The 15973-nt window shown below is 36.9% G+C and overlaps 1 protein-coding gene across 3 annotated transcripts in view; it reads right to left on the bottom strand.

The window, feature by feature from the left end:
- SEC62 (SEC62 preprotein translocation factor) overlaps nucleotides 1–12923 on the bottom strand; it is a 29902-nt gene extending 16979 nt beyond the window's left edge. The window contains exons 1-3 of one of the 3 annotated variants that reach the window (XM_088132644.1): nucleotides 12767–12923; nucleotides 2669–2777; nucleotides 10–115 (exon numbers count right to left, since the gene is read on the bottom strand). In XM_088132644.1, coding sequence (XP_087988770.1) covers nucleotides 10–115; nucleotides 2669–2777; nucleotides 12767–12802 — 251 coding nt within the window. In that variant the 5' untranslated portion in view covers nucleotides 12803–12923. Of the gene's footprint in view, nucleotides 1–9; nucleotides 116–2668; nucleotides 2778–4261; nucleotides 4331–4841; nucleotides 4941–12766 lie in introns of those variants that run through there. The other 2 variants (XM_007440834.4, XM_088132645.1) reach the window with 2 other exon arrangements.
- Between the last annotated feature and the right edge of the window lie 3050 nt (nucleotides 12924–15973).

Consider the following 15973-nt stretch of genomic DNA (forward strand, 5'->3'; position numbering starts at 1 on the left):
AGATCCTACCTGTTACAATAATCCACTACTGATTCTCGAGTTGTAAACAGAGCTTCTTCTCCTTTCTTGGCTTTTGCCCACTTGGAATCCAAAAGGCAGTCCACAGCTTTTGAGGCTGATTGGGATAGGGTGAGGGAAAGACACACAACGTTCAAAAGAGTGCTAAGCACAGAAACCTGGTTGGTCTTTAATGTTATTTGATCCCAGTGCATGTATTGGGCTAGCATTGAGGGCCTTTTGTTTAGATCCTGCTAGATTGGGCTAGCAACCCTATCAAGATCAGCACCTAAATAATTATAGGGAAAGCTCCATTTGAGCCCAAGCACAATGCAGAAAATAATCTGGGTTATTTGTGCAAAATAAAGATTTGAATAAAAATCTTTCAGTGGTACTGGTTTCAATCTGAACAAACCACCCATGAAATCTGGGAGCATTTTTATAAATCTGGCATTATGACGAGTTCTGTGCTGATTCCCATGGTTCGGAAGTTATGACTTTACAGTTCTATTCTTCAATTGTCAATTCTGAAGAAAAACAATTTTGGTTGAAGAAATGGGGAGAACATTTTGGCACGAGGTATTCCTCCTCCATGGCAGCCATTTCCTGTTCCCATTCATTACCTATTCTAAACTTAATCTAAAAACAGACAGATATCCTGGAGTATGTTAAGAAAGCGTGCAAGATGCTGGATAGTGCATTTTCTCTCTTTTTTTTAGAAATTAAACACTGAATAATTTTAAGACTATGGTGCTTCAGGAGTGCTTTTAGAATGCTAGAGAGAAAGTAAAAAATGGTAACCAAATCAATTAGGGAATTAAAACAGCTCCATTATGAGGAAAGACTAGCATTTGTGGCCTTTTATCTTGAACCAAAAGGGAGAGATATTAAAAATATATAAAATCATGGCTGGCATGAAAAGTGTATATCAAGGTTTTTTCCCCCTCCCACAACAGAAAAGAGTCACCCAGTAAAATAAAAACTGGGGAGAAAAAGAAAGTATTTCTTTACACGAGGGGGAAAAAGGATGTCTGTTAAAGCAGCATGTATATTAAATGTGAACAGAATTTTGTGTATTTGTCTTTTACTTATTTAATGCATTGTAGGAATTACACACAAGCAGAAATGCCGTACGGACAGAGGCTGTTGTGTTCAAAGTCCAAACAATTTAACCTAGTTCCATTATATCAAGCTTTTACTGTAGCAAAACTGAAATTTGTTGTTATTGCCTATGATGATAGCCACCAATTTATATGGTGGTAAAATAAGTCAGCAGCAAGTGTCTGCATGAAACAAAGAAATGTCTTGTTTCATACTTAGGACAATCCACTGTGTGCCGGGGTCCTGTCCAAATGCTCTGAATTATCCAAGACTTACCAAAAGCAAACCCAAAAATCTTCTGGTGGTTCAGGTTTTGGACAAAACAAAATCGGGGTGTGAAAAGCAGGGCAAGGCTGCTATCAACCTTCCCTCAACAAAAAAACAGAAGTGAAAGTAAATCCAAACAGGCATTTAACAACACAAATCTCTATTATATTTATTGTAAACAGTAACGATTAATGAAGCTGTTACAAAAGAATTCCAGCTACTGCTCTGTATCAAATGCAAGCCATATTTATAATAAAATCAAGATTTAAATTCTTCTGCCTTTTTCTCCCATCTGTGAAATGCAATGGGCCTGAAGCAACTCTCTTTTGGGCAGCAGGGACATTTTCCATCTCTCCTTTGTTTTGGTAATCGACTAATCTGGTTTCAAGCTGTTTGCTTCTGGCTTTGTGAGTTGGAGTATGTCTCCCCCACTGCCTTCAGAAGCTCTCAGCATGGCTCATACACTAGTGCATCTATATGGAATGTGCAAGTGACCTTGGAGGGGGAAAGAGATACTGCCTAGGGAACAATCTGATAAAAGGGGGAGGAGACCCCAACTGAGTAATGTACAGAGAAAGAAACTTAGGAAAGACCCGTCCTAACTACTCAAGTGTCAAATAGGGCAGGAGATATGTGCTTTCAGACTTGCAAGATTCTGTTAATGTAACCTATCAATAAAGTAGAAGTAGCTCATCTGGTTGTGTTTCCTGTCTGGTTTACCTGGGAAGGCTGACATCAATTCCCCTCCTGCCCTGGTCTTCCAAGGTCATTCTCACATTCCATTACAGCATCTACCTTCAATTTTCCCAGTGCCTTCCTTTTCCTCCTTGTCTTCAGCTTCTGCCTATGTCCCAGCACAGCATACTTCACCAGCCCTTCTGCCTCTGATCTTATATAGCCATTCTTCCTTTCTCTCAGTTTCACCACCAATGTCTCAATGGATCAAGTCCCATTGGTCTGGCTGATCCTGACCTTCCTAGTATCTTCTTCCCTCTCGACAGCCACTGTCAATTCCCTGTGTGGCACATCCCCTAAGGTGACCATTCTCCAGTCTTCCTAGCTGCTGATATTTTTGGCTTTTTTCCATATGCATAGTCTATACATTATTTTAAGATCAGAATGCCAAGAGTTTTAGAAACGTAATAGCATAATCCTGCATATGTATAACAAGTTCCACTGTGTTCAGTGGGGATTACTCCCTCATAGATTTGTTTCTAATACTCAATTACAGAATCCCTTAAATAGTACAATTACTGGCAATGAGACAGCTTCATTATTTGGTTATATGTAATAATCAACTTACCGATGAAATAATCAACTCTGTGGCCCATCATGTTGGTAGACTTGGTTGGACAGTTGAAACGCAGATATTTAGCAACAGCCTTCTCTTCTTTGAATGGTTCTCCCACTTCCTATAAAAAAAACAGAAAATATGCTACAGTAGAACATTTTCATTTGAATTCAAAATTTATAAGATGTCTTGCTAATTTTCATAGACTTCATGTATCTATGAAACATAATTGGTTTATAAATATTGGCCAAGATTGATTGAGAAAGCAATGGCTTTGAGCTTGTCAATCAACTATAATGCCTTTACTTTAGGGTTTCAATTGTCTCTGAAGCCTAAATGCATTCTCTGATGTAGTCTCTGATTCAATGTGTCCTTAAGATACATACTTAAGTCTTCTCCCTGTTCTGGCAAATCCATAGTTCTTTGTTCCTCCCCTAAGGGGTCAAAACTGTGAAACTGCAGAACCAGTCTTTTTCTATTATGAACTTAATAGTGAAATTCACGCTGTGGAATTTGGACTCAACTGCCATTGTTTGATCTTCAGATAGAAAAACCTAGCTGTTTCAAAGTGTTGCCAGGTATTTTATGTTTTAAGTGCCATAGATTTAAATTTAGTTATGAATTCTTTACCTGGCTGCATTTTTCTTCTTTTTTTACTGAATGCTTTACAAGTTATAGGAGTGTTTTATTTATATTTTAATTTATTATTGTGATTTTGATCTATAAATCACTTTACTGCAGTCTAGAAATATCAAATAAATAAATGCATTTAAGTAAAAAAGCAAACTGGAAGCTAAGTACTTTTCCTAAAAACAGTTATGATTAAAACATCGCATTCTAAAACAATAGCATTAATTTTTTTCCCATTTTACATTAAAAGGGAAGTAAAATAGCAAGTAACTGAATGGTAAAACATGTAAACAAATCTTGTTTAATTGAATGGCAAGTTGATAAAGAGACACAGAAATTCTGTCAAAGAATATCCTCTACCTTCTAAAGGAAAGAAAAATCATGTGAAACAAGTTTATTGGTGATAGCTACTTCTTTCTCTTTGTAAGCTGATAGGACTCCTTTTAATACCACATAATACTATTGTATAAGGACACAAATCCCATACATTATATTTAACTAGTCAAAGTAATCATTTTTCAAAATTCAGCTTCAACACATAAACATTACCTGTTGGTCACTGAATTAAAAATTGAAGAATTCCCTCCTCCCCCCAATTACTTCTTTAACATAGAACAAACTATGCAAGAGAAGTTAGCCTCAGCAAGTGTTATGTTAAGGATTTGGGAGGTTCATAAATAATTTACTGAGCAACTTTATTCCACAAGGTATTTCCAATTCTATTGAAAATATCTAATAATGTGAACAGTGCTAAAAGGGAATCTGATGAAATCTCTGGACTAAATATTCTTCCTAGAAACTTGTTAAACTTGTTTTATATAAAAATAAGAATACAGCTGAAGAATACTGAATTAACTAGAAAAATACCACTTTGTTTATATAAACACTTCATCAGTTATTTCTACTGAAACCAGCAGGACTGATATATTTTGTAATTATTACTGAAATAGCAGTATAAATGTAAATGGCACTTACTTATAAAAAATTTAAAAAATGACAGGTCTTGCCTCAAGTAGCTTGTAATCTAAATTTCTACAACAGTAAGACAATACAGGGATGAAGGAAGATGTAGTGAAACATTAAGAAAAAAATAATCTGTACAAATTTAATCACTTATATTTTCACTTCCCCACATCTTGAATGATGGACCTTTTTTTATATGGAATAATTTTCCAACATATAGGCCTCAGACTTAAAATAGATTTCTATCTCAGTGAGAATTAGATATTACTTTTTAGTAAGACATAATGTCTAATTAAGACTGAATCAATTCTATCAAAAAACAAGCAAGAAACCCTACATAAGCAATTCAAACCAAACTTCCACCACTGCTTTAAATAGACTTTTCACAATACTAGTAACAGCTGGCAGAGGAGATGAGATATTTGGCATTTGATCTGCAGGTAAGCAATGCTCCCATTCAGAGTTCTGACTACACATTCACACTGTGGAAACCCTCAAGAATAAAAATCTGCAAGAGAATCTACCTACTGGATCATATGAAATGCCAACTTCAATTAAGACCCAATACTCCCCACCACACAAAATTACTAACCAGCTCATTTTGACACAGATCAGAAGGAAGCTGTGGACTGTACAGGAGTATATCTTCAGGACTTTCACCTTCAAATTCCCACATGAAGACTTTGTGCAGAAGTGAATCAATGGAAGAAAATGAACACGTCCAGTATAAATACAAACTATTATACCTTACAGTTGCAGAATAGGTAATGATAGTACTAGCTGACTAGCAAACTATATCTTTCACTGTGCAAGCCAGCACTGATAAGGAAATACTGTTATGTAAAATAGGAAGGAGTGTTATCATATCTTAACATTCTTACAAATTCATCTCAGTATGTTAACATCCTTTTTTTTTTTTGGTTAGAGGATTGTTTAGGAATGGTGTAACAGGAAAGGATTACAAAGAAAAGTAGATCTAGGTGATGTACAGTCTTGGAAGACCTGAAGACTTAATTGCCATTTATTTCACATATCTGAAAGTGGTTGAATCTATTGCTTGAATGTCAAAAGATCAGAATCATGTTGCATACAGATGGTCATATTAAAAATATTCATGATCGACATATACATTGCAAGTATTTCCATTTACAAGCCATTAAGGATCAGCCCAAGGCAATCTGCTGCTTGAAACAAAGAATGAGATGCCGTGCTCTTTTCATGAGATGGACAGAAGATGATCAGACTGGCAATTGATGGAAGCCTTTCTGCAGAAGGTTTCTCTAGCTACTTTCAAAGCAGGAAGCTATTTTAGGGAGACCAAGAAAGTTACATAATACACTCTGCTCTATCCTCATTTGGAAATTCAGGGGAACAGCTGGCAGCAGAGTCTTAGACTTTGCAGCGCTATGGTCCCTTAAGATAATAAATGAATTTGTATGAACCCTCCTCCACAAATAAAATGAGCAATATAATTGGACCTGTGCGTGCAAAACCAGAACTCTGTCATGCTGTGATCTGGGGATTCCTTCCCACTCTGCTTGGACAAACTGGTTGCTGGTTTGTTCCAGCAAACTAGAAAGGAAAGCTCAGATCGCTGTCTGACAAAGCTCTGGCTTTGCACTGCAACCCTAAAGTAAATTCTGTACATATAATATCATGCTGTATGGCCTGAATGTCCCAAATCAGCACCTACACCAGCAAATATTTTCAACACTGAACTTTATTTTAGAAGCTACAGCTATTTCAACACCAGTAATGTATGCTGTCATTCAGAGAGAGAGAGAGAGAGAGAGAGAGAGAGAGAGAGAGAGAGAGAGGAATGAATGAATGAATGAATGAATGAATCAAAAACATGCAAGAAGAGGGGAAAAGCACAAAGTAAATAAACAAGAGATGTACAAGCTTCATAAAATTGAGCAAACTGAATACTTTTCAAAGTAACATTTAGTTTTATATATTTAAATACCTTGTGTCATTAGATCACTATAGATCACTGTTTAAATTAATATGCAAGTATCGATAGTAGAATCAGCTCAGCATGAATATGTCAAAATGAAAAGTTACAGTAGTTTCTATTTAGTCGGTAAGAATCTTTCCTTATTTAGTGGAGCATCCAAGCCTTGAATGTTAAAATTTTATGTTAACAGAAACCCAAGTTTTCTGTTATTTGAAGCATTTGCTGGGCCACTGATAAGTAAGGTCCAGCAAATGCTTCAAATTTTGTGTTAAAAGATTTTCAAACTCAGTCAAGTCTCTAGGTGCTTGATTTGCTTTCATAATTCCTTTAGGACTATACGCCATATGTGAAAATACTGGAACTGGTCAGCTGGTTCTGATCATTTGAAAGAGAAAATCTTGAAAGATTTCAATTTTGGCTTGTTCATAATTAAATTTTGCAATTTGTATAATTTAGTATTTCTCCACTGTCTGAATTACTTTGTATACTGTCTCCATAAAAAAAGAAAAAGAAAAAAAAACTCCTGATCAGAGAGCAATGCCTCTCCAGATGGGAATGGTATTCCCATGGGAGGCAGGGCAGGGGACTTTGACACAGAGGTGGCCTTCTTCCAGAGCAAACCAGCAAGATGGAACCTTAAAGCTGAAATCAATGGACAGCAGCAGCTCTTTATACAGTGCTCAGATCTCAAGGCACATGTGGCTGCCAAGGACCGGCTCTGCTGATTGCCCCAGGCAGAGGCATCCACACGGGGTCGGTCAAGGCCAAGCAAAAGCAGTGCGTTTGGAACTACCCTGCCATGGCTGTGCCTCCAGCTAGTGCACACAGGCTGGAGCCTTGGCAGACCATGTCCAGGCTCTTTCCTTCCGCTCTATCCGGATATATTTTAAAATCTGCAATCCTCTGGGAATTGCAACCTACAGTTTGAGGAGAACTGGACTAGAGGACTGCCACCCCAAATATCTGCCATCTGAAATGGCAGTCTCATGCTGCTTTATGAAGCTGCTTCCTACTGCCACGCGACCGATTACTCTTGTTATTAGCTATTCACCAGAACAGCTTCTGTTTCTTTCAGAGTAAGCAGTCTGAAAGATTATTTTTCACATGTTTATTTGATAATATAAAAATAATAAAAATAACAATAACATAAATAATAAATAATGATTTGTTTATTTATCATACCATGCATATACTAGTAATGAGATTAAGTCAAGGTAGTCAGAAGTGAGCAAAGTTGAAGCAGGATTCTTTTGAGAGATCATCTGAAAATAATTAGAAATTCAAAATGGCTGATTAAGGCTACAATCACTAAATTATTTTGAAATACTTTATAAAAATTGTTACCAGTTACGGCATAATAAAAAAGCGCAATGGATTTTTGAACTCCACATATTTTTGCACATTGAAAAGAAATGCTGCATCTCAAAAGGATTCATACTGTAATCAGTATAACTATGGTATGCTCAATCTAACAATGAAGCAACATAGACAAATTTTCTAGCATCCTGGGGTGTGCATACTTCTCAATGCTCTTCAGTACTAGCCTCAGCAGCTCCATATATGCAAAAGGTATGAATACAAAGATCTGCACTGGCTCTGCAGTGATGTTAAAGCTCCTGCCTGCGTAGACACCCCCTCCCATGCAAAGAGGGTCTGCATCAACGAGGATTGATATGAAATGAACTGACACGAAATACATATCTATTTTATCAGTAAGTTGAGATCCCCTTCATTCTTTCTGAAAGATGGATTTTTTCTCAACTCTTCCCTGAAACACGCACCAGAGGTATACTACATATACATATAGGCACACAAACATAAAAAGTACATTAATATATTATATGTTTGTTGATTAATGTTCAGTGGTGAGAATCTGTGTATCTTTTTTTCCAGTATCCAGACTATTTGTAAAATGTTTTTTTCATGGAAAGGTTTTCTTCTTATATGCACTCTTCTTTTCCTGCCTTACACATTCTTTATGTGAACTGGTATTTGTACAGAACAGCAGAGAATACTTGTAATATCCAGAATATTTTCTTATATTCTATGAGATCTAATGAAGCTTTTTGGCACAAGCTCAATTTTTATACATGAACCTGTTTATTTATATTTATTTTTTATATATCAAATTTGTCACCGCCCATCTCATTAAACAACAACTCTGGGTGGTTTACAGAGAAGTTAAAATCAATTAAAAAAGAGAGAGAGATTTGAAAATATAATGGTAAATATTGGATTTAACTGACATTCAGCTAAGCAAAACTAAACAGTGGTCCAATGATTACATATTTTCTTAGAAGTAAGCCTCACTGTGCCTAATAGAATTTGGTCTGAGTAAACAGAACTGGACTACCTCTGATAAGGAGAAAAAAATAAATGAAAATGTGTGAGCCACTGGATCTAGTTTTTAAATGTTTCTCTAAAAAATCTGTGAAATATTTTTAAAATATTCAAATTAAAATAACAATATATTATTTTCCATTTCTACATGCTAACAATATTTGACAAATCACATCTATTCCTATATAAAATCTGTAGTTTTGCAGATTCTCCTAGATTTCTGCTTTTGTGCCTCACAATATCTTATCACCCTTATTGCCAATGCCTTGATTTCACATGTAAAATATTTATTGGCAGTTTTAAATAATTATTGCCTATGTCTTGTCATATATTGCATAGTCATACCTCCTGTAAGGTGAATTTTGCAGGTGTTGAGTTAATTTTGTTCCTTATTAAAAAATATTAGGTTTGGTAAGTCAAATAATATTATTTCTTTCTTTTCAAGAGTCTTTTTTTTTCTACATTTCCTCATTTATTTTTCCAATGTTATTTGTTGTTTCAGTGTTTTGCCCTGGTTGTCCTATAGCACTTCTAGATTAGCACCAAATAAAAAGGATGAATTGAAATTCTACAGTAAAAACATCAACACTGGTATCTATAGATTGTCTACTCACTCAAGCTGGTGCTTCAAGACAATCTTTTAAAGCAATAAAAACTATTTTTTTCTCTGAATACTCTATACTCTCATTAACTTAGACATTTAAACAGAAATCTGTTAAAAACAAGTCAACTGCATATATTGCATTTATCTGACTTTATCTGGACTTCATTTTTTAAAAATTCTTGAAAGAACAGAATCTATGACTTAAGTGATATCTGACTCAAATATCAAGTCACTGAAGTCCAGCTGCTTCATGAACTCTAATTAATTTAATTAAATGAGGAATTAGAAGCAAAAATATCTCTGAGAACAGATTGTGCTTCTTGTATGGATAAATGCATTACACTGACTTAATCTTTTTTTAAAAGTGCCTTTAGAGAAACTACAAGAGTAGCTATATTATACAAAACTGCTTGAAACTGGTAACTGGCTGCTTTCTGTTGCTAAAACCAACAAGCGATGGCATTTGTTAGCAACCTGATCTTCATCAACCCAATCCCCCCAAATTCCGCACTGATTTATCAGACTTTTTAATGAGCTAGGATCTATTTGTATCTTATTTGTTAGTTAATTAAGGCCAGCATCTACATAAAGAAGTACTAGTGATTGATTAAACAGCAGACTTTTTCATTTGCAAGATGGTCAACTTCCTCTTATACAACTGATTATCACAAATAGGATATTATATAAAGTAGAATGTAGCAGTTTTTAAATTACAAAATTGTAAAAAACATTTAAGATCTCTGTAAGGTTCATAAAGAAACTGAGATGTATGCTTAACTGATGCATGTGTTCTGTAGCATTGTGCTGAATTTTGTTCATGGATGTTTTATTTAAAATAGCACTTGACTGGGGGGACATTAATCCTAAAGTAAGAGTAATCCTATTTTAATGGAGTGGCATAAGAAATTATGTACTGTATACATAAAACCTCATTTTAATGGACTAATTAGAGAAAGGCATTCAGGAATGTCTATTGAATAATTAAGCAGGGAGTCATGAGGATTTATGTCATTCTCATCAATTTACATCAATTGTATAAACATATCATTTACACTGAGTAATGATTCTGAGTAATTTTAGGAATTGTTGCTTATGTTGTCTTTAATCTCAGGGAGATTCTACAAGTCCTGGACTCCATAATATCTGAAATAATGTATGTCTGCAATTTATGGGGTGGGGATTTCTTTATTTATTTAATAAAGCTTCCTATCAGAAACACGACTTGGGGAGGCTAACAAAATTTAAAAACCAGACAAACCAAATAATAACCAAAACCAAAGATAAACATTATAGCAACCAAGGAAACCAACAACCGACCCACTGGGCTGAACTAACCTCCTGACATCCATGCCTGGGAAAATGGCCACACTTTAAGGGCTTTCCAAAAAGCCAACAGAGTCATGTTTTACAGGACCAGCACTGCGACAGAAACGCACACTTCATGGGTCCTGTGAGATGATGTTCTCTAATTTCAGATGTATGGAAATGAAGACCACAGAATTCTTAATCCATCTTTTAATAATCTAACCATGCTTGATTTTCAACAAAAGAGTGTATAAGACAGATGTATGTTCCCTGTTTTATTATTTTCCTACTAGTTTTTTATTAGTACTTCTTTGCTACAATGCTCAAATCAATAAACAATAGCATTTACAAATGTATGGAGAGCAGAGACTAAGCAGATTTAGAATCACAATTTATAGGTACTTTGGGACTTTTGGAATTTTGCAAACATGTGGCTAGTTCAAGTACATTAAAAAAAAAGTCAATAACAAAAGAGAGGAGGGGGCATATTGTTCATATTACAGTTTGTTCACAATCCTCTAAAAAATGGTTTGGAGAACTGCAGCCTTACTCATGAAGTTAACAGGAAGCAAGTTTGTTGAGATCATTTTGAATTATATTTCTCAAGTATTTATTAGCATATTTATTGCAACCATGTATATGTAATGCATACTTACAGCATACGAATGAAATTATAGCTATTACTGTATTCTGATATAATATTCTAGTTGCTGCCGAAGATTAATTCATGTGTATTACTAACTTATATGTAAGCATGACCAAACACATTAGATAATATTCTCAACATGTGGCACACTTTTCATGTGAATCACATATGGGAAAAACACTCAAGTGTCTTAATTTTACCACTTCAGCAGATGGCATTCTGCTTTAAATTTTCTATTAAACTAAATAATAAATTTATTTTAGAAATAAGAGTCCTTTAAAAATGCAAAATCCATACATCATTTAAAAAGCACATACATATGTGACCTTCATAACATGTTCATCATATGGCAGCAGGCTTTACAGCATTGGATTTCAACCAAGAAAAACATCTGCTTTGCCCCTCTCATGATGATAAACTAAAAATAATTACTGCAAGTGGTGTAGGAAAAATCACTCATTTATTGGTTGTCATTGCATCAAGGAAGAATTGTTCTCCACACAAGTACATGTGAGGATGTACATAAAGGTAAGGAAAATTCAGGAGACCGAATGCATATTGGACATAAGAAGGTAGGCTCAAATCTCCATTCAGTTGTAAAGCTCCATGGGCAACTCTGGGTCAGTCTCTAACCAGCCTTACGTGCATCATACACTTGTTGACAGAATAAACTGCGGGTGAGGAGAGGGAACCATAAATGTCCCTTGATAAGCTCCTGAGATGTGTGAAAGGTTATACATACAATACATGAATAACAGGGTATTTAATCACACATGCTAGGATGAGTAGGATTAAGAAGAGATGATAAATGGTTATTTGAGTGCACACTGAATCTAGATAATAAAACCCAGATGGATTGTGCTGACCAAAAAATTTTAAAAAATATCTTAGTAATAATTGTGACAGGCAATCCTGCATCACTATAATGTGGATGAAGACTGTCGACTGAGGAATTCCCTGGAAGTTTGGAGAAAATATTTAGCAGTAAAGTATGAGGTGAGGACCTCTAGTCATGGTGCAAAAAGGAGATGCTGCCACCAGAAGGCGAGGTAAGCAGGAGGGGAAGGTGCAAACAGATGTTACAGGTGGAAAAGGTGGAAACAGGGAAGATGTTTACATTGTTAGCAGAGTGAGTTCGAGAAAGAGGGTTGGATTGCAAGGGCGACACTCGAGAAAAACTGGGGTTTGTGCTGCGGGATAACGATGGGAGGCAGAGCAGGAAGAGGAGGAAAAGGGCTTCGCGGGGGAGGGCATCAGAGAGCACCAGGTGGGCACCAGTGGCTGACCGTGCGGGGCTCGCGCGAGACGCGGCCCGGAGGAGGGGGCGTCGCAGTGAGGTGCTTGACGGTCTCGCGGCGGGTGACGGATTTGGGGGGGGGGCGCCCGCTGCAGCTGGGGGGGAGCGCCGGCGCTGAGTCCGGGGCCGCGAGAAGCCGGAGCTGGAGGGGCCGCGATCTCTCCCTGAGGAAGAAGGCGTCGGAAGCGGCCAGCCCTGTGGGAACGGAGGAGGGGACCGGAAGACTCGCAGAAAGAGCAGGAGAGATGCTGACGGGCGAAGACGGCGGGGGATTGTGACGGGGCGGGGAGGGGGGGAGAGAGAGAGAAGAGGGAAGCTAATCCCGCAAGCGGTTGCGAAAGGAGGGAGGAGATAAGGCAGCGCGGTACCTGAATCCGCTTCCTGTGTCTCCTCCGCTCCGCCATGTTGTCCCCGTCTGGTCTCCTGGTGACGTGGGGCTGAGCCGGAAAGGGGGGAGGGGGAGACGGAGGGAAGGAGGGAGGGAGGAAGACGGAGCGGGCGCCAGCCAGCGGGCTCGCGAGGGGCGGCAACCTCGCGAGAGGCCGCGCGAGCCATTAGGTAACGAGGAGGCGGGGCGGGAGCGCGGTCCGGCTGCTGGGCTTCCCTCTGGTCCGCCTCCCTCCAAGGGAGTGGGGTGCTCGCTCAACACGCGCGGGGACCCATGCGCCCTCTAGACGCTGGTGATTCTGCAAGCCGGGCGCTCTGTCTGGGTGAACAAAAGATCCCCCCCCCCCCAGGTTGGACATAAGCACCCCCATTCTGAAAATGTAACCCAGAGTATTCGAGCCGGCCCGTCCAAAAGAACAGTCACATTTATATGGTCCACTACTTTCTCCCAAAACTTAGTAAGTACAGGACATTGTAAAAACGTATTTTTAAAGAAGCATTATCTTTTTTATATCTCCAACAAAATGCTTAGACACTCCTTTTCTATACAAATGTAATGGAGTCCAACAAATTCTAAATATTATTTTTGGTTGTATAAGTCATAGTTTAAAGTCCATTGACACGCTTGCTATAGAAGTTATGACACTCCCATTGTCTAGGTAATATAAAAACCTTTAATTTTTTATTCCACTCCTTTCTTAACATCTGCGTGTCAAATTTATTTATTGGTAACCAATATCTATGAAAGCTAATTGTAGATTTTTTAAAGTTTTTTTTTTTAGTTTTAAAGGGTTTAACAAGTTGTTCTAGTATCTCAGGTGTCTCAGAAGCTGAAAATGCTGCAGTCCAAACAATGTTGTTAACAAATGTAGCTGTAAATATTGCCATTGGGTTATATCTGGTAGATGATATTTATCTCTTAACATAGCATATGTTAAAAATTCATCATCATCTATCAATTGATCCAAAGTCAATGCCCCTGCTTTCATCCAATTTTTCAATATCTTTTTCCTAATTTTTAATGTTGGGCTTCCCCATAAATTCAATTTAGCATGGAAATAAGGATCAAGTCTTTTTTTGTTAGACATTCCATTCCATAGTTTTCTAACTGATGTAATTGTTTCCAGAGATACTAGAGTCCTGTTGTATTTAGATCCTAATTCTGTCCATCTATCCAAAGGTGCTATATATGTATATTCCAACGTTGCCCAAATTGGAAAATTAACACCACTTGTTGGCTCCAGTATTTAATACTTCACAATAGGTAAGCTTGATGATATAGCTCCAGATTTGGAAACTGAATCCTCCGTCATTAATTGGTAACTGCATTTTCTGTAAAGGTATTCTCGGACTTGAAGAACCCCATAACATTTTTCTAAACAAAAAAGTTATTTTCTGAAAATATTTTCCAGATATTTGAACAGGAATTCCTCTCTCAATATAAATTAACCTGATAATATAGAGTCGATGATATTAAAAAATAATCAAGCCTAAAAATTTTTTGGTGCACACTTGAATAAAATGTATATTCTCTTTTAGTTGGCTACCTCTCCATCTTAAGTACTGCAAGCCATGGCCATTATTATAGAACCCAAATATATAAAAAACATTATTGTCTGCCCTCATTAGTCCTATTAATTAGTAAAAAAAATGTTCTGCCTTAATGTTTTATGGGAATATAGGGTAGTTCCGCTTTGTGTGTTCAGACAACAGTTGGATTTTGAAAACAAGAAGATTGTTCATTCTAAAGAACAGTATCAATAGAACATTTTTAAAATATTGTGCCTAATCCCTGTAGTTATTTTGTAGACATATTCATATGCTTGAGGTATATTGCTAATAGGCTGATTGTAGACTAGTAAGAATTGCAGTCTATAACTGAAACCACATTTTGGAGAAGTGGTTTCAAGCACTTACTTAACTAACGATAACCAACAGACCTTGATAAATAATTTACATGATGCTGCAAAACTTAAGAAATCCTTGGTCATATTCCCAAAGAAGAATAATTCTGAAGTTTACGTTGAAGTAACCAAAAAATGTTCTTTAGAAAAAAAAATGAAACCATAGCTATATCATCCTTAGCAGTTATCACATACATAATAGACAGTTTATAACCTTTGCCTTTCTGTATTTATGTAGAGGAAACAGAAAGGAAGCTGTTCCATAGACAGACATTGACATTTCTATATTAGTGGTTTCCTGGGCCAACTTATTCATCTGTGAAGCCATAGCCTACAGTTTTAGAGTGATATGGGGTTTGCTTTGGCTGATCTTGGGTGGGTGGTGATAACCTTGCAGTTGTTCAGATTAACCAAACAGAAACAACAGTCTGGGCAATTTGCCTTGGAGCAAATGCCAAGTTGTCTGAAGATAAGGGTAAAGTCGGCATTGAAATGGTGGATGAAGAAGATAGGGTAAGGAAAGGGTTGTGCTGTTCTTACAAGTGGGCTGCTTAGTATCCATACTTGCTATGCCTCCACAAATGTGATAATCCTATAACACGTGAAATGTAAAAGGCATAAGATTTTTTAGGGTTATGTTAACGGAGTCCTGACAGTCAGAGATAATTTCAAGAAGGAGTTCACTGCATGACCTTCTGTGCAATTGAAGAAAATGTTCATGATGGTTTGTAGTATAGTGAACAAGATGCCTTGCATATATTGACTTCAATGTATTTACTACTATTTATTATGGACTGAAGACAATTGAAAAGAACAAGCTAAGATGTGGCAAATCATTGTATTGGTGTATGCTGGATAATTTTTAAGTCTGAATGGATTGAAAAGTCACATGATTTCAGTCTAAAAGAAAACAATGTTAGTCAGTTGTCTAAAACTGTGAGGTTTGGTCTCAGGAAAACATTATTTTCCAAATCAGCCTGACTTATTGCAGATTCAGCCTGTGAATTATACAGACTTTGTACATTCTATGTACAGTTATCTTTATAAAGTATTGTTGCATTTTGGTTGCTTGCTTAAGCTGCCAGCAAAAATGTTCCAATCTCATTCATAATAGTTTTTTACACATAGCATGATGATAATTTTGGGAAAGTTTTACATAACAGGGTCATCCATGATGTCATCTCTACTATCTCACTGTATGATTTGTAGTAAAAAAAAGTATAAATTTTGCATATTCTTCACTAGGCTCTCAGGCAGTTGGGGAAGCTGCTGAGACTTGCACAA

The sequence above is a fragment of the Python bivittatus genome, unplaced genomic scaffold (assembly GCF_059951505.1).
Source record: "Python bivittatus isolate LINGU-HERP-01145 unplaced genomic scaffold, Pbiv_v1 ctg000980_np1212, whole genome shotgun sequence".
NCBI lineage: Eukaryota > Metazoa > Chordata > Lepidosauria > Squamata > Pythonidae > Python > Python bivittatus.